Source organism: Peromyscus californicus, unplaced genomic scaffold (assembly GCF_007827085.1).
Source record: "Peromyscus californicus insignis strain IS unplaced genomic scaffold, ASM782708v3 Scaffold_1__1_contigs__length_55948999, whole genome shotgun sequence".
NCBI lineage: Eukaryota > Metazoa > Chordata > Mammalia > Rodentia > Cricetidae > Peromyscus > Peromyscus californicus.
Genome location: NW_026294492.1, coordinates 19501267 through 19526512, shown reverse-complemented (window position 1 = coordinate 19526512; position 25246 = coordinate 19501267). Strand labels below are relative to the sequence as shown.

At 48.7% G+C, this 25246-nt stretch overlaps 1 protein-coding gene and 1 long non-coding RNA gene across 2 annotated transcripts in view; one reads left to right on the top strand and one right to left on the bottom strand.

Moving 5' to 3' along the window:
* Kif3c (kinesin family member 3C) overlaps nt 1–21318 on the top strand; it is a 35665-nt gene extending 14347 nt beyond the window's left edge. Inside the window, 8 exon segments of the mRNA XM_052746049.1 lie at nt 8427–8528; nt 9094–9216; nt 10351–10469; nt 11370–11424; nt 11426–11487; nt 19077–19185; nt 19356–19528; nt 20001–21318. Coding sequence (XP_052602009.1) covers nt 8427–8528; nt 9094–9216; nt 10351–10469; nt 11370–11424; nt 11426–11487; nt 19077–19185; nt 19356–19528; nt 20001–20094 — 837 coding nt within the window. The 3' untranslated portion in view covers nt 20095–21318.
* On the bottom strand, nt 16747–19069 carry LOC128115408 (uncharacterized). Its single transcript, XR_008220150.1, has 2 exons — nt 18834–19069; nt 16747–18701 (listed from the first exon to the last, which is right to left on the bottom strand). It is a non-coding gene; the product is annotated as an uncharacterized LOC128115408 (long non-coding RNA).
* Nucleotides 21319–25246: the final 3928 nt, after the last annotated feature.

Genomic DNA, 25246 nt, shown 5'->3' with positions numbered 1-25246 from the left:
GTCTGAAAATAGACCTATTCATTCGCTCCCTTCATCTCCCCTTCATCCCTTATTGCTGACTCCTCAAGACCTACAGTCAGGGAGCCTGAAAAGAAGAAATAGGTCTGCGACGGACGGTCGGAATGGCTGTCTCTTTTAAGAGACAGAAGCAGGGGCTGTTGAGCTAGGGGTTTTGTTTAGTTTTGTGTTTTTAATTTGGTCCTTTGCAGTGAGTGGTGACCAAATCCCAATGTCGCAGCCAATCAGTGAATTACCATAACATTTCATTGCGTGTAATTTGCTTTTTTTTTTTCCTCCAGTGCTACCAAGGCTTTGTTAGGCAATTGTGCTGCCAACTGAGCTACATCCCTAACCCTCCGATGTACATGGTCATTTATGAAGTTCTTCTGTATCTGTTGCCCAACCGATCTTCTTTAACCAGGGCCTGCAAGAGAGGGAGTGTTCTAGCTCGCCACTTTACACAGAAGACCTCTGAAATCCAGAGGGCTGACCTCTCAGATGATGTAACAGAGGGTGGCAGAGTGGACACGGCAAGGCTCACTCGAATGCCCAGCACCCTTCACGTTAGCCTAGTACAGATCCTGGAAAGCAGACCCTTCCCACGAGCATTCCAGGTTTCACACTCTTTAGGACCAGCTGTTCGCAACTTAATGAGTCGAGACCCCTTTGGGGGTTGAAAAACCCTTTCAAAGAGGTCACCTAAGATCATTGGAAAACACAAGGTATTTTACATTACAGTTCGCAACAGTAGCAAAATTACAGTTACAAAGTAGCAGCGACAGTAATTTTATAGTTGCACGTCACCACCATGAGAACCTGTATTAGGGGGGTTGATAGAACCGTCCCCAGCATGTGGGAAAGAGCTCTCCAACCTTCCATCCGTCCCAGAGGCCCCATAAAAGCCCCACATTGGCAAAAGCTGTTTCAGCTGGGAGAGAACGAGGTGGTGCTCTGAGCCTTCCTGATGGCTCCCGAGTCAGCAAAGATACAAATATCAAATGCAGCTTCTTTCCACATACTGCTGACCTGACGCCAGTGGATAGCCAAGGAACAGAGATAAGCGCGCTGCTCTTGGGTCGGTCAGGTTAGTGTCCAGATACAATCCTGCTGGCTGGCTCTGTAATGGCGGGTGAGTCTGAGCCTTAGTTTTCTTATGGGTCAAGTGGAGACCACAAGTGTGATATCATGTCATAAGGTTCTTGTGATGATTGTATAGGGTGATTAAAGGTGAAAAAGACCTGATGGGGGGATGGTAAGATAGATTGGTGAGTGAAACGTCAATCCTGATCCCCCAGGGCCCTCATGGTGGAAGAAGAAAACGGACTCCTACAAAGTTATCTTCTTACCTGTGAGTCCTTGCTCCCTGCCCATTAATAAATACATGGATTTTTTTTTTTTTTTATAAGAAACCCAGTCTAGCCACAGACATAGTGCAAGATGCAGCTGAGAAGCTAGTCTTCTGCAGACTGCCCTAGAGTAGCTGCGAGTAGCAGGCCAAAGCTGGGTTGCCTTTTCTCTTCTTGGAGACGGACCCTTGATGGTAGTCTTCCCCAAAGAGCAGTTGGTCAGATCTGATAGTCGCCTTCTAGCTGTCCTGACCAGCGCTTAAGGAGCAGCACTGGGGGCTCCCATCTCCTCTGGTCAGTTGATCTCTCTCTCTCTCTCTCTCTCGGAATGTCTGTAGCCACCATGCCTGGTTTTTTATGATGCTGGGGATCCAACTCAGGGCCTCTTGCATGCTAGGCAAGCACTCTACCAACTGAAATCATCCAGCCTCTCTCCCTTCCTTCCAGTGAAATCTCACCATGTAGCACAGGCTGGCCTTGAACTTATGCTCTTCCTGCCTGAGCCTCCCAAATACTAGGATCACAGGTGTGTGCCTCCGGGTCCAGTTCAACCGCTGCTTTTGTACTCTGGTTGTTCCTGGAACTGGGAGAAGTGACCTCTGAGGATTCCTGTGTCTACAAGCTGACACATTCCCTGTGGTGATCCTGACTGTCATTACTTGAACAGCTGCTGACCTGCCTCTCATACCCCAAGCTGGAGCCCTAATCAAATGGGGCAATTCCTTGAAAAGTCCGGAATTAATATAATAGGAGTTATGCACATGGATTCCTCAGGAGACACCAAGCATGGATGGCCTTTACGTCCCATCTCTAAAGCGTGGAGGTCTGTGGCGATGACTCCCAAGGTCTACTTGGTCACATGTGATCAGTTCCCCTCTCTCAAGAATCAGACCATGGCACCCTGGAGCTCCCAACCAGATCTGCCTTTGTTGACCTTTAACTCACATTGGCCATATTTAACAGACAGTATAGAAAGAAGCAAACAGTCCTGTCCCAAGGCCCCACCCACCTATACTCTTGCTCTGAAAGCTCACAAAGGGAGCATTGACCAGAGCAACTGAGATCTCCAGGGAACTTTTCCTTGGGCCCAGAACCCCGTATTGCAGGCCCTCTGCCCTGCACACCCAGCTTGAACTGGCCAAGGGTTGGAGGCCTCCTTGTCCCTCCGTTTCCCACAGGCAATGGCTAAGGACAGAGATTTCTAAGGCAGAGGAAGACATGAGCCCGCTATCCTCAGAAGGAACAGAAAAAGAAAAAAGAAAAGAACGAAGAAGCTGGTGTGTGACATATTTCAGAGTGTGGGAGTAAAATGTCATGGGGCTAAGACTGAGGAGGAGGAGGGCTGAGGACCCTGCACCTGGACTCCGTCTTGAGTTCATACCAGAACCAGCCCCCTCTCCTAACACAAGGCTGGTCTTGTCTGCCAGCCTTGGCAGACACTGAGGGTTTGGGTGAGTGTGCAAGACTTCCTTCGCGGGGAAGTGCTAATGCAGATTCAATTGTCACTCGGCCTGGGCCGGAGCAGCAGCGGAGGAGAGGGGCACTGAATAGATGGAATGGGGGTGGAAATGGGCACTTAGTCACCATCCGGGATATCTTCTCGTGGAGGTCCAGCCAGCAGGAGGAGGGGTCTTGAAACAATTCTAGGTCCAAGAAGGACCCCTAAGAGGAAGCAGGCTGGGACTCCTGCCCTGGTGATTCTGGGGGGATGGCTGGGACTTGGGGGACTCACAGTCTTGGCTGATGCTTTAGGTGCCAGGCCTGATCGCTAGCCCAAGTTCTGTTTGACAGGGTCCAGCTGGGATAAAGACCTCCGTAATGCGTAGCCTTTGGATGAGGAGAATATGGGCCTAGGTATAGGTAGCTGAGGCAGACGGAGCCTGGATAAACCGCCCTATTATGTATCAAAAGTCTGTGTTCACCTAACAGTCACCCCCAGCCAGGGCATCGTGGAACATGCCTGAGTGGCAGAAGGATCATGAGTTCAAGGACAGCCTAGTCCATATAGTAAGTTCCTGGTCAATCTAGGCTGTATGGCAAGACCTTGCCTCAAAATCAAAATAAAACAAACATAACAACAACAAAGCATCCCCAAGCAGCACAAAAGAGTGGTTGGGAAAGGAGAGGTCAGGCCTTGATGAGATCACCAAGAAGGCATGGAGGACATAAAAGCATGATGGTATATCCCTGTAATGCCAGCACTTGGAAGACAGGCAGAAAAAGCAGGCATTTAGACCATCCTCAGCTATATATCAAGTTGGAGGCCAGCCTGGGCTACATTCACTCCTAAGCCTGTCTTGAGAAAAACAAAAAACAAAAAACAAAAAAACAACCTGATGATTAAATTAATTAAATGAGGAGGCTCACTTTCTTTTTTTGGTGTTTTGAGACAAAGTTTCTCTGTGTAACAGCCTTGGCTGTCCTGGAACTGGCTTTGTAGGCTGGCTTCAAACCCAGCTGAAAACAATTTTATTACAGTAACAATTAGCATGAAATATTATCATTTAATTGTTACAATAATAGATATAAAAGAGAGCCTCAGCCGGGCGGTGGTGACGCATTCCTTTAATCCCAGCACTTGGGAGGCAGAGGCAGGCGGATTTCAGTGAGTTTGAGGCTAACCTGGTCTACAAAGCAAGTTCCAGGATAAGTAGGGACAGTTACATAGAGAAACCCTGGCTCAAAATATATATATAATTGGAAATATTCTATAAGTAACAAATGAAATATGAGTGGAAACAGCAAGACATGGCTTGTAATTTTTAGAAATTAATTACCATCAGTGTGTATGTCCATGCATTTTTACCACAGTTCACTTGTGGAAAGCAGAGGACAGCCTTGTGGAATTGGTTCTCTCCATTTGCTTTTGTGTGGGTTCTAGGGGCTTGAACTCAGGTCTCCAGACTTTCACAGGAAGCACCTTTATTCACTGAGTGGCTCAACTCATCATTTTAAGCGTGTCTGTAGAAGTGAAGGAAAGTGTGTGTACATGTGGCCTAGCCCAGTGGGCAGGGAAGAAAGATGAAAGAAATAAGCTATGCTAGGAAATTTGTGACGTTTATTATTTTTCCCCCCAAAGTCATTTTATTTTTAATTTATTACTTACTTTTATTAAATGTCTGTGGATGTGGATGGTGTGGATGTGGATGTGGATGGATGTGGATGATGTGGATGTGGATGATGTAGATGTGGATGGATGTGGATGTGGATGTGCCACACGAGTGCAAATGCCTCTGAAAGCCAGAAGAGGGCATCAGATCCCCCTGGAGCTGAAGTTGCAGGACTTTGTGAACCACCTGACATGGGTGCTGGGAACCAGGCATGAGTCTGCTATGAGAGCAGCAAATGCTCTTAAGCACTAAGCCATCTCTCCATCCCTCATTAGTTTGGTTTTTTGAGGCTGGGTCTCATGTAGCCAAAGCTGGCCTTGAACTCCTCATCTTCCTTCTCCCACCTCCACAGTGCTGGGGTGGATAGGCATGCAGCACTACCCAGGCAGTCTTCCCCTCAGGTATCCTAAAAGCTGCTTTTGATGTCCCATGTATGAACTAGGATTGAACAGGAAAGTCGGGGCGCTTCCTTCTCACAGCTGTTTTTGATTATATCATGTCCGGGCCTATCCTCTTGATCTTTCTTTGTCTTTGCAGCCTGAAGAATCCTATTTTTCCATCTCTTACAGCAGCCCTGAGAAGGCCTTTGCTGCCCTTCTCTGGTGTCCTGTCTCCTTTGAGTCTCTGGAGATTCAGAATGGAACTGTACACAGTACTCCAGATTCGGCTGCCTCGTGGTTCTCTACAAGGGAATAATTCCTTTTGTTTTGTTTCCAAAAAGCCTTCACGAAGGTCCTCGGCCCACTGCTATTAGATTTTTTAGCTGCAGCAGCATATTAAGCCGATGTCTTCTGGGAGCTGTGGAGAATTTCGTTCTTTGCTGTCCTGTCTTACTCTGGCTCATAACACCTTGTCCACAGCTATCATTTAATGAGCAATGTTAGGGTCACTTTCCCTTCAAATGGAAAACTGTAATAGTAGCTCACCTACCTGCCTTTTACTTGTTTATTTTTTTTCAGTCAGCTCACATTGTTCTTTATGACCTAGAATGATTTGGGGGTATCTGTGAAACTGAACATTTGATCGGTACATGCTTCCTCATACAATTTTTGTTGTTGTTGTTTGTTTTCTGTTTTTTGAGACAGGGTTTCTCTGTGTAGCCCTGACTGTCCTGGAACTCACTCTGTAGCCCAGGCTGGCCTCGAACTCAGAGATGCGCCTGCCTCTGCCTCCCGAGTGCTGGGATTAAAGGTGTGCACCACCACTGCCCGGCTTCCTTGTACAATTTGTAGCAGAGCTCAGTTCTGCCATCCCACACTTAGGCATTTTTCCATTCAGAGAAATGCCTGTGTTTCCTTACCCTGACCCACTTCCCTCTCTGTGAGTAAGATCTTGCCCTTTCCCCATCCCCACATTCCATACAATGTAGAATAACCTGTGATGGACAACCTTCTGGGGTGGGGGGGGGGCGGCATTTTAACATCTCAAGTCCTGGCCACTGGCTTCCCTAATGCTGCAGTAATTGTGTCCCAGTTTGGAAGAACTCCCAGAGGCTAGGCAGGCAGGCACGATCTACATGTTGCTCTTCTTGTAGCTGGTCCTGTTTCCTAAAGTCCTCAACACAGGGACACATAAGTCACCGGGGGACCTAGGAAAACGCAGATTCGTGTGTGTGTGTGTGTGTGTGTGTGTGTGTGTGTGTGTGTGTGTGTGTCCCTGCTGGTGCATGTGGATGCTGACACAAGATGCGCAAGCTCGTGTGAGCCTATGGAAGCCAGAGATTGACAGTGATGTCCTCCTCTATCACTTCCCAGAAGGGTCTCTTAGTGAGCCTGGAGCTCAGCGAACCTAGATTGGCTGGCCAGCAAGTCCCAGGGACCTTCCTGTCTCCCCACCCTTCTCAGCACTGTTGATCTAAACTTGGCTTGCTTTCGCTTACACAGCAAGCCATTTACCCACCAAGCCACATCCCCAGACCCAGAAAATGCAGACTCTGATCTCACTGAGTCTGGGTGGTTTGTTAGTTGCCCAGGTGATTCCAATAGGCAGCAAAATTTGAGAAGTATTGTCTTTTTGTTGAGTGGCAAAGAGTAAAGGATGCTAGAATTATGGAAAATGCTGAGGGACAGCTAAAGACGCAGGGCTGGAATGGGCAATGTGCCAGATATGGAGACTGGACCAAATGCCAGGCCCAGGTGTGAGAGTGTGCAGATACCTGTGATCCTCAACAGTAGGGGGCTTTATGTCACACCTATCCCACCACCACTTTGCTGGGTTTCCCAGATGCTATGACCCCATGACAAGGAACGTGAGTTGATGCATAGAAGAAGAGGTTTAGATAGAGCCCCCCCCCGCCCCCCCACCCCCCCGCTCTCTCTCCTTGTCTTTGTGACTGCATGGGGCTTATTGGAGGTTCCCGCCTCTCCAACTGGCCTGGCTTTGCCCTGTGTCCACCGCCATATTGCACAAGCCAACCTCTGACTTCCCCGCAGCGTCCTGTAACCCCTGTCCTGCTCTGTTCCCAATGATGTGACGCTCAGAGGCAGCTGCCCCCTCCCCCGGCCTGGCCGCACCCCCAACCCCAGCTCTGAGAGCCCTCAGACATGTCCGTGGTTCCACCGGGAAAAATTCCAGTGGGGAGACAGCCAGTTTCTTCCAGTGGTTCAAGGTGATGTCAGCCTTCCAGGAGGCCGGCGATGAGATCAGAGGACAGTTGTCCGGCCTGGGAAAGTGCCCTCCTATTGGCAGCAATGACAATGCATTTTATGGAGTCTTACTTTGAACAGATCCATTATTGTGTCGGCGTCTGGTTCCAGGAGCACCTACTGAAGGCATTGATGGGGTGGGGGTTTTCACACAGCGTGGAGCGCTCAGAGAGGCTGGGGACATGCTATGTGGGTCTCTCCTCTCTGTTATTTCCTAACCAGGTGGTCAAGACTAGTTATTCTTGTCTTTTCATTTTGTTACATGGGGAGACTGAGCTGTCTTAAGGGAGGAAGATGCTCATGTCTGTTGAGGGTTCTCTTCAGCCCCTGACATTGTGCTGCCTGTGTTTGTGAGCTGTCCAGAAATGAAGTGATGCTCTAATACCGCAGATGTGAGGAGGGAGGGGAGTGGCTTGCAGGGCCTTTGGCTTAGCGGGCAGAGCAGGAGTCTTTTAGGTTGTGTGTGTCTAAAGCTCACGTAGCCTCTGGAGCCTCATTTTGTCCCTTGTTGCTGGGGAATCTCTTCCTTGGGTTGTTCTGATTCCCTCGGCAGCCCAAGATTAGACCGAGATTTCCTGCTGCCCAAGTGATGAGCTGTCTTCCTGAGTCAGGAACCACACAGTGCAAGGGCTGGGCTGCCCAGTGACTGCCTTTTCTTCTCCTGCTGCATGCCATCTGGGGCTTGGTTGCCAGGAATAGATTGCCACCCACCCTCCTCACAGGCATGGTGACCCAGCCGTTCCTTCGTATCCATAGCAAAGAGATCAGGTGCCTTATATTCCCAAAGGGGTTCCTTCTTTTTCATCCTTAAGGATCCTGTCCACAATAGAAGCTTTGTGCCCTAGAGCCTGGAGGGGGAAACCCAGTTCCCACTGGCAGCTAGCTACAAGGCGCCATCCCGACAGGCCTTACGTCCACTTCTAGAAGGACCACAGGGAAGAGGGGGAGAGAGGAAGGGGGAGGGAGGGAGAGAGTCAGAGACAGAGGAGATCTCTTAAGTTGTCAACAGGCATGATGGCACATACCTGTAATCCCAGCACTCAGGTGGCAGAAACAGGAGGACTGCCACAAGTTCCAGGCTAGCCTGATCTACAGAATAAGTTCCAGCTAGCCAACACTACATAGTGAGATCCTTTCTCAAAAAACAAACCAAAAAAAAACCAACCAGACCAATAAAGCTATATGTGGTAGTCCACATTTATAATCCCAGCACTGGTCGTCCTCGACTGCACGGAAGGTTTGAGGTTAGTCTGAACCACATGGGACCCAACTGGGATGCTATGGACCTTTGCCAATCCCATCTCTGAACCCCATTGTGTCCTCAGGCCATGGAAAGCAAACTGCTCATTGGGGGGAGGAACATCATGGATCACACCAACGAGCAACAGAAGATGCTGGAACTGAAGCGGCAGGAGATTGCCGAACAGGTAAGGCAGCTAGGTCTCAGGTTCCCTAAAACCTGAGGCATGTGGCTGTGAGGTCATGTGTGGGTAGACTGGACTTCGAATCCTGGAATTATAATGCCGAGAACCCAGGCTAAGTCACTTGGATTCCATGGGTCTACCAGCTCAGGGTCTTCTCTCTGGGTGAGAGAAAAGGGAGGCTTTCCATGCAGCTAGCCTTCCCAAGACCTCTGGCATTAACTCCTGGGCCTTGCATTGCCAACTGCATGGCTATTTCCTAAGTCATCAAGGACACTACAGGGAATGTCCCCAGAGAATGCCAGCTCTTAGGGCTGGGGTCTCCATGCCCACAGGGCCACACCTGACATAGTTCTGTTCACAGGAGCTGAGAAGAGGGCTCCGTGTCCAGTGTTCCACTTAGAATTGTGAGGAACAGTGAACATGAGCCATGGGGTACCCCTGATACCCAGGACCCACGGTAAAGCCAGGGCCTATGACAGGCAAAGCAAGCCAGCCCCCGTGCTCGTTAGCGGCCCTCCAGTGTGCCTTGCTTTTCCGTTGTGACCCCCCTCGCCGTGCGTTGCCCTAGAAACGCCGTGAGCGGGAGATGCAGCAGGAGATGCTGCTCCGAGATGAGGAGACCATGGAGCTGCGTGGTACCTACTCGTCCCTGCAGCAGGAGGTGGAGGTCAAAACCAAGAAGCTCAAGAAGGTAAGATGAGAGTCAGGGTAAACCAGATGCTGCGTAAGAGTCACCAGCCCAAAGAGGGTGCCTCAAGGGCTCCTCCCCACTGCCTAACCCCTGACCTATACTGCCTGGGCTGATGGGGTGGGGGACAGCCAGGAGGCAGGAGTCTGGTGTCAGGGGGTCACTTCCAGTCTACAGGGTGGTCATCCTCACGGTCAGGGTTGACTTTTCTACTTCGGATGTCACCAGTGAATCATAGCCTCGGTAGCTGGGTTATGAAATGTGATAAGGTAGCTGGGTTATGAAATGTGATAAGGCTCTGCTGACTCATGCCCAGAGAGGAAAACAAAATCCTCCCCACCGTGCCAAGGGACAAGGACCTGGTCACCAGGATCCTGCAAAACTCATGGAAAGAGGTGACTTGAGTTGGGGGTCTAGGGTAGGAAATTCCAGTGTGGAGTCAGGGAAGAACCAGGAGAGCACCCGGGATTATTGTGACCACCTCAGAGCTGGCCAGGCCAGGCCCAGTCACTCTAGCAGTTACAAGGACATCACTCAGTGGGTTAGGAGGGAAATGGGAAAGCCATTGCTGGCTCCCATGCCCTCACTTTTGGGAACTCCCAAATAGGTGAGAGTGGGGTGAGTCACCTTCCCAACCCACTCAGCTTCCAATTCCAACCCTGATCTCCAAAATGAGACGTGGGTCCTGGCTCCACTCCCCCCACCCCACCCCCAGACAGGGTTTCTCTGTAGCCCTGCCTGTCCTGGAACTCGCTCTGTAAACCAGACTGGCCTAGAATTCGGAGATCTGCCTGCCTCTGCCTCCCGAGTGCTGGGACGAAAGATGTGTGCCAACGCCGCCTGGCTCATCTCCACTCTTCTGTTTTTGAATACCCTGTGATACCAATATTGGCGGGGGGAGAAAGGGGGAGTGCAGGTAACAGCCTACGGTTTCTGTGGGTGGGAGGGACCAAACCACAGTGAGGACTTAGGCAGCCCTTGAAGTAGCCCATCCTGATTCATAGGGATGGGCAGCCATTCTGAGTTCAGACCAGGATCCCCAGCCTCTTTCTGGGCTGAGCCTGCGGCTGGCAAAGGCCAGGCTAGGTGACCGGGGCCTGAGGGAGCAGCTTCTGAGCCACATCTGTGCATGTCCAGCTCTATGCCAAGCTACAGGCGGTGAAGGCTGAGATCCAGGACCAACATGAGGAATACATCCGCGTGCGGCAGGACTTGGAGGAGGCGCAGAACGAGCAGACCCGGGAACTTAAGCTCAAGTAGGCCGGCCCCTCTTCTGGTTCTCGGTCACCATGTCTCCCCACATTCCTCAGGGCCTCTCTGAGAGATTCTTCTGAAAGCCATATCTTGACTATCTACTCACTTGAGTGTCCTTTCCCCCCGCTTTGTTTGAGTTTCTGTTTGCTTTTATTGTTGTTGTTGTTGTTGTCTCGGTTTTTCGAGACAGGATTTCTCCGTGTAGTTTTGGTGCCTGTCCTGGAACTCACTCTGTAACCCAGGCTGGCCTCGAACTCACAAAGATCTGCCTGGCTCTGCCCCCCCCCCCCCCCCCCCCCCCCCCCCCCCCGAGTGCTGGGATTAAAGGCGTGCACCACCACTGCCCGGCATTGTTGTTTTATAAGACAGGGTCCTACTCTGTAGCTCAAGCTGTCCTGGAACTTTCAGCTATCCTCCTGCCTCAGCCTCCCAGTTGCTGGATTACCAGGGGTAGGGCCACCCTGCTCAGCTTGTATGTCGTGTGTGTGTGTGTGTGTGTGTGTGTGTGTGTGTGTGTGTGTGTGTGTATATGTGTGTGTGTGTGCATACCTATGATTAGCATGTGGTGGCCAGGGGATGACATTGGGGAGGGTTTTTCTCTATCTCCCTTCACCTTAATTTTTTGAGACTGGGTCTCTCACTGAACCTGGGGCTCAGGAGATAGGTCAGCTCTTAAGTTTGTCCCCCTTCCTTAGCCTAGTTTGATGGCTCCACCTCCCTCTGCCAAAGTGCAGGCTGAGCGTTGGTGGAAAATAACCCTAAAGGCCCCCAGCCCACAACCTTTGCATTAGAAACAGTTCCATTATTTCTGTAGCGATGGCATCCCTTCCCTCTGCCCCGCCATTGCCTTTGTAACAGGTCTCCCCTCCCCCACTTCCCGTTTCTGTCTCTCCTGCTCCCAGGTACCTCATCATTGAGAACTTCATCCCCCCTGAGGAGAAGAACAAGATCATGAACCCGCCTCTTCCTGGACTGTGAGGAGGAGCAGTGGAAGTTCCAGCCACTGGTGCCAGCTGGAGTGTGAGTCCTTCCGGCCATTTGTCTGGACCTAGGGACTTGGGTGCCTCTCCTGGAGTTGTGGGTGCCTCTCCTGGGGTTGTGGGTGGTGAATGAGGATCTTGAGGCCCTGTCTGCAGAAAGACAGATGTTTGGGCCTTGGGGACTGGATAAAGGAGTTGCACCTGGAGGATGGATTTCCCAGGGTCTAACCCTGTATGGGGTCTCCATGAAGGAAGCGTTTCCCTGGGCCTGTAAGAGGAGGGGCGCGTGGGGGGAAGCAGCTCTGTTTCCAGTGTAATAGCTCCAGTGTGATAGTTGGCTAGTTCTGATGGATACACATCTGTGCTTTTGTTGATTGCCAGAAATAGCAACAATTGTTAATGTTTGCCCGGCCGGCGCTGCTGTGTGTCTGGTCTGTGTAAGAATGCAGACAGAAGGTTAAGTCAGACATAGTCTAAGTTTATGGTCCGGAGGGAAAGACTGAGAAGTACCAGACCCGGGCACCAAAGAGGCCTGATGCAGTCTTTCCAGCTTCTCAGTTGGGTGATTCAGCAGTTCCACCTGTTTCTACCAGGGAGCTGAGCCCTTGGGTGCCGCTGCGTCAGATAGCTAGGTATGCAGCGCCCTCTGCTGGGTGCCGCATAGAACGAGGTTGAATATTCAAACCCAACAGAGTGCCTCACCCAGCTGGACCAACCTGTATAGAGCGTTGGAGGGACAGTACTTCTCCGGATTCTTTACTCTCTGTATTCTAGGGATGCTACTACCACGCAGGGCAACAGCCTCCCCAAGGCTGGGGTGGAAGCTAGTACGAGGTCCGTAGCGCCTCAGTGCATTACATGCCTGTTTAATCTATCTGCTTTCTGAAAGTGTGACCCCACGCACCCAGATGTGATACCAGTTGGAAACAGCAAATGTACAAGTAAAGGCTTTTCAGTGGTGGCATTCTTCACTTTTAAACTACATTTTGGACCAGGTGTGGTAGTGCACACCTTTAATCCCAGCACTGAGGAAGCAGAGGCGGGATCTGTGTGAGTTTGTAAGTTTGAGTCCAGCCTGGTCTACCTAGCAAGTTCCAGGCCAGCCCAGGGCTATACAGAGAGATCCTATCTCAAAAGGAAAAACCAAAACAAAACATTGTCTTCCAGCAACCACAGTACAATGATCACGTTTAGGAAGTTTCATACTGAGAGAATTCTATTATAGGTATATATTTTTTCTCCAGTTCCCTAATTATGTAATTTATGGATGTTTCCTCCCTCCCTCCCTCCCTGAGATCAGATTTAGTTGCCTGTTTGGTGTTCTTCTGGAACTGAGATAGAAGGGATACTCATTCTCTTTCTTTCTTCTTTTTTTTTTTTTTAGTCCTGCAATATAGCCAAGGCTGACCTGGAACTCACTGTGTAGCTCAGGATGGCTCTGAACTCCTGACTTCAATCCTCCTGCCTCATGAGTGCTGGGGTTCCTTGTATGGGTGACACTGTGCCCTGTTTTGAGGGAGGGAACAAATGAGAACAGCGCATGACACATACGTATGACAATCCCCTGATGACACCTGTTCCTTTGTATTCTGACTTAATTTTATTTAAAAACATACTTTTTATCTTTTTTAAATCCCAGCTAGTCACTTTCTTCTTTTTAAATTTTTATTAACTTTTTTTTATTACATTTAATTGTGTGTTGGGTGTGGGTGGGTAGGGGCACATGCCACAGCAGTCGTTTGGATGTCGGAGGACGACAGGAGTTGGTTCTCTCTTTCTACCGTGTGGGTCCCAGGGACTGAACTCAGGTTGCCAGGCGGAGGCACAGGGGCCTCCACCTGCTGAGAGGGTTCACCAGTCCCAACTTTTTCTTTTTCTTTTTAAAATGTATTACTATTCTGTATGGATGAGTGTGTGCATGATTTGTGTATGGCCACACATGTCTCCTAGCATACATCTGGGAGTGAGAGGGTAATTTTGTGGGGTTGGTTCTTTTTTGCTTTGTTTTGTTTCATTTTGTTTGTTTGTTTTTTTTCTAAAAAAAACTTTTATTTATTTGTTATGTATACAGTATGCCTGCTTTTGTCCCTGCAGGCCAGAAGAGGGCACCAGATCTCATTACAAGTGGTTGTGAGCCACCATGTGGTTGCTGGGAATTGAACTCAGGTCCTCTGGAAGAGCAGTCGGTGCTCTTAACCACTGAGCCATCTCTCCAACCCTCATTTTGTTTTTTGAGACCGGGTTTCTCTGTGTAGCCTTGACTGTCCTGAAACTCGAGGTGTAGGTCAGGCTGGCCTGGAACTCAGATCCACCTGCCTCTTGTCTCCCAAGTTCGAGGCCAGCCTGATCTACAAAGCAAGTTCCAGGACAGCCTGGGCTGTTGTACAGAGGAACCCTATCTCAGGCATACACTACCACTGCCTGGCTGTGGAGCTAGTTTTTTACATGGACTCTAGAGATCTAACTTAGTCACAAGGCTTTCATGGCAAGTGCCTTTACCGCTACAGAGCCATCTCACTGGCCCCAGAAAAGCCACTTAAAAAAAAAAAAAGATTTATTTACTTATTTTTTATGTATATGAGACTCTGGCTGCACTTTATGTTAGAAGAGGGCATCAGATCTCATTACAGATGGTTGTGAGCCACCATGTGGTTGTTGGGAATTGAACTCAGGACCTCTGGAAGAGCAGCCAGAGCTCTTAACCTCTGAGCCATCTCTCCAGTGTGAGAAAAGCCCCTTTAAATAATATTTAGGGGGTAGCAAAATGGCTCAGGGCATAAGGGTGCCTGCAGCTAAGCCTGACAACCTGAGTTCAATCCCCAGGACCAGATGGTGGAGGGCGGGCGAGAACTGACTCCCACAAGTTGCCGTCATGTCTACTGGGCAAGCTCTTTAGAAACTGAGCTATTTCCCTAGCACTCCATTGAAAAGTTTAAATCCCCTGGTAGTAACACCGCCACCGAGGTGATAAGTCAGCTCAGGCCGAATTAGTAAATCCAGATTTAATCTGAGCAGAACATTCCTGGGTGGCCCCAGAGGAAGAGGAGGAGCCATGAAGGGGAACCATGAGGGGAAGTCTCGGCACCTGAAATACCCTCTGGGGGTGGAGCTGCTGTGTGGTGGGCTTTCTCAGGGATGGGGTTTGGAGACAGCAGCTCCAGGAGAGATCCCCAACATCCATTACCCTTCTTAAGCAAAGCCCCAGAAGGACAGAATTCTCTTTGGTACTGGACAGCCTGAAGGCTGGTCATTCCTCCAAAACTTCGGGCTCTTTCGTTTGCCTGTATGTACTGTTCTTTCTTGTGGCTGTTTTTTCTTTTCTTTTCTGTTTTTGAGATTGGATTTTATGTAGCCAGGCTGCACCTCTCTAAGCAATACTTCCAGCCCACCACCCCCTTTTTCCTTTTTATGTAGTTTAGGCTGACCTTGAACTCCTGATCCTCCTGCCTCCATCTCCCAACTCTGGGATTATAGGCATGGGGCCACCATACTTAGATGATTTTGTTTTTGAGACAGGGTCTCACTGCGTAGCCCAGGCTAGCTTTGATCCTTCTGGTTCAGCCTTCCCAGTGCTGAGATTGCAGGAGTGTGCAACCACATCCAACTGAGATAATTTTTAAAAAGTTATTTTCTTTCTTTCCCTTATTTTATTTTGTATTTTATGAGTGTTTTTGCCTGCCTGTATGTCTGTGCGTCGTGTACTTTCTTGGTGCCCACAAAGGCCAGAAGAGCATAGAAGATCCCCTGTGAGCCACTGTGTCCGTGGTGCTGGGACTCAAACCTGGGTCCTCTGGAGAACCACAGCCAGTGTTCTTAACCACTGAGCTGTCTTTGCAGACCCCTTTCCTTGTTCTCTCTCTCTTTTTTTTTCTTTTTAATTTTGAAAGCAGTCGATGATTAAAATAGAGAAAAAAAAAAAACAATTCATCATCAAAGTCCAAGTTGTGACTTTGAGTCCACAGGGAACCCCAAAGGATGGGTTGATGGCAGGGAGTGGGGGGGGTGGCTACCCCCCATGTGCCAGGCTATGATAGGCCCCATTAGCTCTGCTTTCACAACGGGGGTGAGGGGTGGGGGGGAGGGCTGGGGGCTGGGAAGGCCTTGAACTAGGTGTTCCTCACACCGGGATGCTCTGGAATCTTGGCTGTAGAAGGAAGCCCCCTTCTTTCTTTCCCAGTCAGCTCCCAGAAACTCACAACACATGACTCAAGCTGGGCTGAGAACACAAAAGCCTCGTCTCTCCGGGAGTGCATGCAAAACATCAGGGCATTGTCCTACTGCTTTGCTGGGGCCTGTGGTGTCTGGGATGAGAACACTGATGATTCCCCAGAGTGGAAAGACATTGTTTGAAAGGAATTACCTAAGGTCATGCTGTTCCTTCGGGACGCTTTTGTTAGAAGCAGCCTCCCTCATTCGATGACTCTGGCCTGGAGAGTCACCCCCACCCAAGCCCCTCTCCAAAGCAAGGAATCATTGTTACTGTGGGACAGTGTTTAGACAGGTCAGCTTATTTGGGAAGTCTGTCCCCTTCTCCCTTTTTTCTGTCCCTTTCACTGCCATAGTTTTGGTTAAAGTTGCCTTGAAAGCCAAATTTTGCCTATTATGGCAGCTTATCAGCACACATTTTTAGTTTCTCATAAGCTTTCTTTTTAGGGCTGGAGGTATAACTCAGTGGTAGGGCATTTACCTAGCATGTCTGGGGACCTGGGTTCAATTCTACCACAAAAATAAGAAAACCTTAAGCTTCCGTTATACTTACAGAAAAAGTATCTCCTAAGGGTTATATGTTTGGCAATGGCCCACAGCTCCTAGTTTCTAGTCCAGAGTTATATTGTGACGTGAGGACTCTGCAATCCCAGTCATGATAGATTTTTTGCAAAATCATGACAATACGGTTGAAGGACACTGGACTTGGATTAAAAACATCCTGAATCTGGGGTCTGGTGAGGTGCCTCAGCCGGCGAAGGTACTTGCTGCTAAGTCCGCGGACGTGAGTTCAGTCCCTGGAACCCACACGGTAGGAAGAGAAAAGCAGCACCCACTAGTTCTCCTCTGACCTCAACACGAATGCCATGGCTCACGTGCATCGTGTGTGCACACATGCTCGCACACTCACATAAATAAAATGAAATAATTTTTTTTAAATTCTGAATTTTTGGTCCCTACTTTGCCACAGGAGAAAGTGGTTTGGTTTGATTTGGTTTGATTTCATATATATATGTATATATAGGTTTATATGTGTGTGTGTATGTATGTATATATATATATATATATATATGTATGTATGTATGTATGTATGTATGTTTTTCGAGACAGGGTTTCTCTGTGTAGCTTTGGAGCCTGTCTTGGAACTCACTCTGTAGACCAGGCTGGCCTCGAACTCACAGAGATCCACCTGCCTCTGCCTCCCGAGTGCTGAGATTAAAGGCTTGTGGCACCACCCAGCTTATTTATATTTTTTTAAGATTTACTTATTTATTATGCATACAGTGCTCTGTCTGCATATACACCTGCAGGCCAGAAGAGGGCACCAGATCTCATTATTGATGGTTGTGAGCCACCATGTGGGTGCTGGGAATTGAACTCAGGACCTCTGAAAGAGCAGTCAGTGCTCTTAACCTCCGAGCCATCTCTCCAGCCCCTGATTTGGTTTTAAAGACCGGTCTTTCTGTATTTCTCAGGCTGGCCCCAAACTCCTGTCATCAAAGGATTCTCCTCCCTTGGCTCCTCAAGTGGCTGGTACTTCAGGGACATGCTACCATGTTCAACTTTGAGACATTTGTGTTACTTAATTTATTTGTGTATTTATTTCTAAGTTAGCCTCTCACTCTATAGCCCTGGCTGGCCCTGAATACAGCATGTAGTTCAAAGTCAACCTTGATCCTTCAGCCTCCCAAGTACCACCCCTGACCAGGGAAAGCACTCTTAATTCTTCTGAACCTAACTTTCGTTTTGTTTTGGTTTTTGGTTTTTCAAGACAGGGTTTCTCTGTGTAGCACTGGCCATCCTGGAACTCACTCTGTAGACCAAGCTGGCCTTGAACTCAGAGATCCATCTACCTCTCCCTCCTGAGTGCTAAGACTAAATCCACCACCGCCCGGCTGAACTTGACTTTCAGTCAGTAAAATGGAAATAATAATGTCTGCCATGCAGAACTGTGAGGTTGCCGTGATACTGTGTGGATGGTTCCAGGCCTGACCCAGTCATAACGGAGCTGGTCAACAATATTTGCCATCCTATTGATGAAGACTCCAAAGTAAGGGTTGCTTCTGTCCCCAAGAAGTATCACTCTTGGCTGCTTTTGTTTAGATGTTGACTTTTTTTTTTTTTTTTTTTTTTTGGTTTTTCGAGACAGGGTTTCTCTGTGTAGCTTTGCGCCTTTTCCTGGAACTCACTTGGTAGCCCAGGGTGGCCTTGAACTCACAGAGATCCGCCTGGCTCTGCCTCCCAAGTGCTGGGATTAAAGGCGTGCGCCACCACCGCCCGGCTAGATGTTGACTTTTTACATTTTAGATTCCAACTTTTATTTGGTCTGGATTTTGGGGTGACAGGTTGTTTATTTTTAGAATCTCCTGGGTTTCAGGCTAGCCTTGAATTCCCAATGTAATTGAAGACGCCCTTCAACTTCTGGTCTTCCTTCTTCGACCTCCCAAATGCTGAGATGATAGGCTTGGACCACCACACCTGGTCTGTGCAGTACTTAGGATCAAACCCTGGGTTCATGCATGCTCCGTAAACTCTACCAACTAAACTCTAATCCCAGCTCCCCCTTCTGGTTCAAAACAAACTTTATTGACAGTCTTGGGAGGATCAGAATGCGATCAAAATATCACACAACACTTAGTGTTCTATTGCTGTGAAGAGACACCAGGACCATGGCGACTCTTGTAGAAGAAAGCATTTAATTGGACTGGCTTATAGTTTCAGAGGTTTAGTCCATTATCATCATGGCAGGAAGCATGGCGGCATGCAGACAGCCATGGTGTGGAAAAGCATCTGAGAGTTCTACATCTGGATTTGCATGCAGCAGGAAGAGAGAGCCACTGGGCCTGGGTTGGACTTTTGTAAACCTCAAAGCCCACCCCTAGTGACACACTTCCTCCAACAAGGACACACCTCCGAATCTTCTCAAATAGTGCCACTCCCTGGTGACCAAAAGTTCAAATCTATGAGCCATTCTCATTCAAACCACTGCATATAGGCTCTGGGGGTTGAACTTGGGTCCTCATTCCAGCATGTGATCAGCCCTTTTTACTGTGAGAAAAAAAATGAGAGACGTAAGACAGATAAGGTGTGTGTTTTCTTACATTACACCAGTTTAAGCTGTCAGGTTGTACTGGAACAAGGAAATTTTAGCACCTGAAGTCCACAGGGCCTCCCAGCTACCTGATTAGCGTTTCTCACGATGCCATTTGCTCTTTGTGTTTGAAGAAATCACTTCTAATCCAGCGTAGTGGTGTATGACTATAATCCTAGCATTGGTAGTTGAGGCAGGAGGATCAGTAGCTCAAGGTCATCCTCAGCTACAAGTTCAAGGCCACCCTGGGTTGCATGAGATCCTGTCCGGGAAGATCTAAAAGTCCACTAAACCAACAGTAAATTCAGTCTAATATTCCATTTTCCCTCTAGGAATAACAGTCAAATGAAGAAGCGGCCAACTTCTGCCGTGGGCTACAAGAGACCTATCAGCCAGTATGCTCGGGTTGCCATGGCAATGGGGTCCCATCCCAGATACAGGGTAAGGAGCTGGGAAGTAGAAGCCGGAGAAGGGAGAGAAACCCAAGGAGAAGGGATGCTTACAGCATGTGCTTCCTCTAAGTATCCCATCATCCTTGTGATACCCAAGATCCAGTGTGCCCGGAAGACAGGCTGCTGCTCACGTCTGATGTATCTATCCTTTTACCGCAGGCTGAAAATATAATGTTTTTGGAGTTGGATGTTTCCCCACCGGCCATCTTTGAGATGGAATTTTCTCATGACCAAGAACAAGATCCACGGGTTCTACACATGGAGAGGCTCATGAGGTTGGACAGCTTTCTGGAAAGACCTTCCACGTCGAAAGTGCGAAAGTCAAGGTCTTGGTTAGTACCACCGTGGTGAAAGTGAGCCCTGGACTTTAGGATGCAGTGGGAGTGCCTGGGTTGGTCAAGGCTGGAGAGGGTTTGAGTGGCCACCGAAAGAGAATGTGGGGAGGGGAAGGAAAACGTCACCCTTTGATCCACAGTGGTGACCTGTCTGCATGATACGCTGGTGCAATGGTGTGGCACAACAACCTGGCAGTGTGGCAGTGGGGGCGCACGCCTTTAATGCCAGCACTTGGGAGGCAGAGGCAGGAGGATCTCTGTGAGTTCAGGGTCAGCCTGGTCTACAGAGCTAGTACCTGGACAGCCAAGGCTACACAGAGAAACCCTGTCTCAAAAAAAAAAAAAAAGAAAAAGAGAGAGAGAGAGAGAGAGAGAGAGAGAGAGAGAGAGAGAGAGAGAGAGAGAGAGAGAGGAAAAACCTCGAATTTCTGTCCTCTGGTTTCTCATCTCTCCTTTGATTTGTCTCCAGGTGCCAGAGTCCTCAGCGGCCCCCACCCGCCACCGCTCATGCCTCCACGGCCTCCGCTCCTCTGCACCCCGCAGCAGTGGTAGACCATGATTGACAGCCTTCAGTCAGGCTGCCCATCACACAGACTCCTAGGGCAGGGCAGCCAACCCTGATTCATCGCATCTGATGCTTGGTGCGTGTGCGTGGTATGTATGCATGTGTGCGTGCGTGTGTGTGTATGTGTGTATACTAGTGTGTGTGAAGGGGTGAGAAACTGGCAGATGGTGCCTCTGCTGGTTTTCCGTGTCTCCTTTATTTAATTCATGTTATTTATTCATGGAGCTTGGGTAGTGAGGAGAGATCCCCTCGCCTGAGCTGCCTGGGCCTGCCATGGTCGCTGTTGCATAGCCTCCTTCTTCTGACTGGGTAGCCACCTCAGTCAGGCCCCAAAGCTCCTCTTCATGTCAGCTGCCTCCAGAAGGGAAGATGGCTAGTGCCTGAGAAGACAGTACTTCCTTTACCCGTCCATTGCATAGTCTCCATCTTCTTGTCTGACGGTGAGCAGCCCGTGACGCTTTCTGGGGCTGGGAACCTGCTGGTGTCCGTTGAGGGCAAGCGATAGCCTAATGGCATTGGGCGGGCACTCCTGGTGGACTGAATCTCGCTCGCCTCTTTCTGGGTCCCAGACTCTTCCAGGGTTCTTTCTCAAGGACTTTCGGTAGCCTCACCGAGACTCATCCCCGGGCTCTCCAGCCTTGGCAAGAACTCCTGGCTTCCCCAGCTCCACTCCATTACCCGCCCTCTCCACCCTTGTCCTGGGAATTGTGAACCAAACGGTTGTGGCCCCCATGAGAGCTGCAGGAAACAGAGCGGTGTGGAAACAGCATGGACTGTCAACAAGGGAAGGCCCCCTCAGGTCCCTTTGTTTCCGTCTCCTCCAAGAAGTTCCTTTGGTGAACAAACCGCCTGTCCTCATGCGAGATGTGGCTTCCTCCTGCCTTGGTCACTGTTCCCTGAAGCTGTCCGATCTCAGTCCACAGTGGAAAGAATCAGTGTCATTCTGTCCCTTACTAAATACAGATAGCAAAATCCTTCGCTTTTCCCCTCCGGCTAGTACAAGAAACACACCCAGGCAGGCACAATCTTTACCAGATTTACCTATTACCCCTATTTCTTAGTCACATCTTGCGGTGGGGGGGGGGGGGGACACTGTTTTGTTGAAACTTGATCCATTCTTTACTACTTGTGTGGACCGGCCCTTCCTAACCTTCCTCTGTGACAGCCCAAAATGTCTCCAGGTATTGCAAGTGATAAGTAAATTTCTATTTTAAAAAGTTAATTTTCATTGACCTTTATTTTTTACATGCAAGATAAAACGTATTTTTTTAAGATTTATTTGTATTATTTTGAAACGATGTGTGTCTGTATACATGGATGCAGAGGCCAGAGGCATGGACCCCCTTGGAGCTGGAGTTACAGGTGGTTGTGAGTGCTGGGAATTGAACTCAGGTCTTCAGGAAGAGCAGTATGTGCTCTTAATTGCTGAGCTATCTCTAACTCCTCTCTCTCTCTCTCTCTCTCTCTCTCTCTCTCTCTCTCTCTCTCTCTCAGTAGGGCCTTTCTGTGTAGCCCTCACCTCCACTTGCTATGTGGCCTGCCCTTGTCACAAATTTCAGGCACTCCTGCCATGGCTTCCCAGGTGCTGGAATTGTAGATGTGAGCTGTGATACCCAGTTTTTATTTTTAAAATGTTTTTATATATATGCAATCCCACAAAGTTGCTTATAGTCGCTCAGGTTGAGGCAGGAGAATTGCCAGTGAGGATAGCCCATTCTATATAAGGAAACTTTATTTCAAAAAATAATAATAATAAATCAAAGCTGGAGGGATGGTTTCATGATTGACAGCACTTACTGCTCTTCCAGAGGGACCCGAGTTGAGTTCCCAACATCCGCATTAGGCAGCTCCAGGGGATCTGGCGCCCTCTTCTGGCCTCTGCAGTGACCTGCACACACATGCACATACCCACCTACCATCACTGACCTACAAATAACTAAAGATTAAATACGTTTCTTACATTCAGGTTTAAACTGAGTATGGTGGTGCATGCATACCTTTAATCCCAGCACCTGGAGATGGAGGTAGGCAGATCAGAAGTTTAAGATCTTCCTTGGCTCCATAGCAAAAAAAAAAAAAAAAAAAAAAAAAGAGAGAAAATAAATAATTTAAATATTTAAATTTAAGTTAAAATCATCCAGTTCTATTTATCCTACAACAAACTTACATTCCTTCCCTTACATTGCTTTCCTGATGTGTCTCTAGGGAACATCCACGATTCTCTGTTTCTGTTGTTTTGTTTTGCTTTGTTTCATTTTGAGACAGGGTCTCCCTATGTAGCCCTAGCTGGCCTGGAACTCACTGTGTCGACCAGGCTGGTCTGAAACTTGCAGCCATTTTCCTGCCTCTGCCTCCAGAGTGCTGGGATTACAGGCGTGTACCACTAAGCCTAGCCCTGTATCTAATCTTTTTCAAGCCTTGGAGCTACCCAAAAGATGTTGATGAGCACACCACTTCTTGGATTAGGAATTGTCATTTCTGCCGTCAACACTGAACAGTTTACTACTTAATTATTATTTATTGGTTGAAAAATTAACGAAATTCTCTTAATAGTAAGGATCGTACTGCCAACTATGTTAATTTATTTTTAAGATGTATATCTTGGTGGGTGGTAAGGGGTAATTTCAGTGGTGCGAGCGAACAGGGAAGTTAGGATTTCAGATGCCCTAATGTTGGGAGTCTCGTTCCCTGGCTTATGCGCAGGTCTGTAATTGATGTAATGCACGAAGCTGATAGATCTGCCGCAAGTTTTGTGTGTGGCAAAGGGCAGCGGGCCATTCTCTCCTCTCTGGGAATTAAGCTCTTCTGAAACCAATCACGTTCTCCTCTGAGGATCACTTGCTTTTTTTGGTTTTTTTTTGAGACAGGATTTCTCTGTGTAGTTTTTGGTGCCTGTCCTGGATCTCGCTCTGTAGACCAGGCTGGCCTCGAACTCACAGAGATCCGCCTGCCTCTGCCTCCCGAGTGCTGGGATTAAAGGGCGTGCGCCACCACTGCCCGGCTGAGGATCACTTGCTTTAATTCCACTGTTGTGTTTTTCTACTGTTCTGCTGGACTAGACCCTTGGGCCTTTCGGCTGTCTGTCCTTCAAGGAAATCTCAGTTTTCCAGCAGAGCCCTGTGATTATTTGACACTCAGGATTCGGATCAGAGGTTTAGCTGTATCTGGGGCAGGAGTTGTGTGTAGGAATCTCCCTATGTGACCTGGGCAGCGCGGGACACCTCCCCTCCCCCCAACCGCGTTGTCATTTGTAGTTGAAGCTGCATGTACCACCCCACTCATCACCTGGACACACTGACTCCACATTGTCTGAGTCCCTTGTCCCTCACAGTCTTATAGCACAATAAACCCCACTTCAGCACCCCAGACTGAGGGCTAGGCCCAAGGTGTGGTCAGAGGAGGCACCCCTGCCTGTGGTATTGTATATGTGCGTTTGTGTGTGTGTGTATGTGTGTGTGTTTGTGCGTGTTTACCTGTGCAGGGGGCGCTACACTCAATGTAAGATACCCTAGGGACAGAGCCACCAGAGGTGGCTGGATCTCAGTCTGTCTCTCCCCCACCTTTTTTTTTTTTAATGTATCAGACATTTGATTGACAAAGTAAGGGCCTTAATAAGGACCAAATTTCCTTGTCTGTTGCTATGGTCTTTAATTAAAGGTACCAAGTGGCCCGTTCTTGTCACTCTATACATATGACTGTCTGGGACATATGTACTATATAAATATATAAATATATATATATATATATATATATATAAAAAGAATGAGCCTCTGTCCCCTTGGTTTAGGACGGAGCCTTTCTGTTCAGTTGGAATGCACCCTAGCGAGGTGCTGCCGGCAGCCTGCAGGCCCCAGCCCTGTTGAGATGAACACGGTTGACAATAAAGGAATGAGTGTCACTGCGGAGTCGTCGACTGCCTGCTTCTCTTCCTTTGGCCTCCTCCGTCTTGTGCTCGCTTTTGGTTTTTCTTTTCTCTCTCGCTTCTTCAGCAAGGGCTTAAAAGTGTCTGGAGACCACGCGCATGGATCAGAACGCTGGAGAAGAAATCATGGCTCGATGAAAAGTTATCTGTTGCGGCTGGGGGATGAGGTCGGCTGTTAGAGTGCTTGTGTGGTGTGTCCAAGGCTTTCGGTTGTGGTGATCTATTGTGTACCCTATTAAAGCTTGCCTTGAGGAGCAGAGAGACAGAGCAAGCAAGCCACAGCCACCACCTCTTACCTCACCAACTCCTCGCATCCTCTGACTGAAATCCTCTGAGTCCTCACCGGAAGGGGTCTCAGCTGAACTGCCTTAGTTCCTGTTTCCTCACGCCTTGTATACCTTTCTCTGCCCTGCCGTCACATCTTGGGATTAAAGGTGTGTGTGCTCCCCAGTACTGGGATTAAAGGTGTGTGCCACCACTGCCCGGCCTCTGTGTCTAATCTAGTGGCTGGCTCTGTCCTCTGATCCTCGAGCAAGTTTATTAGGGTACACAATTTATCAATCACCACACTCGGTTCCATCCCTGGCATGGAAGGAAAGAAAAAGATAATTGATAGGCTGGGGCTGGTAGGATTGCCCAGTGGGTGAAAGTGCCTACTGCCAAAGCTGACAGCCTGATTGTATCCCCAAGGATCCACACGTAGAGAATCGATGCCTGCAAGCTACCCTCTGACCTCCACGTCGATGCTACGGCAAGGAAGCTCACACCCACACATGCACACTATAAAATAAGGTCCAAATAGAGAGAGCTTTTGAATTGAGAGAGGATATTGGGAGATGGCCCAGTAAGGAAAGTCATGAGCAGGTGAGTTTGGATCCCTAGCATCCATATAAAAGGCTAGATATATCAGAGTAAGCCTGTGATTCCAACACTGCGGGAGTGGAGACAAGGAGTCCCTGAGGCTTACTAGTTAGCCTAATGGAATGTGTGAGCTCCAGGCTTAGAGAGGAACTCGTCTGTTTTTTTGTTTGTTTGTTTTTTATTTTTTTAGATTTATTATGTATACAGTGTTCTGTCTGCACGCCAGAAGAGGGTGCCAGATCTCATTACAGATGGCTGTGAGCCACCATGTGGTTGCCGGGAATTGAACTCAGGACCTCAGGAAGAGCAGCCAGTGCTCTTAAACGCTGAGCCATCTCTCTAGCCCCTCGTCTGTCTTTTAAATTGC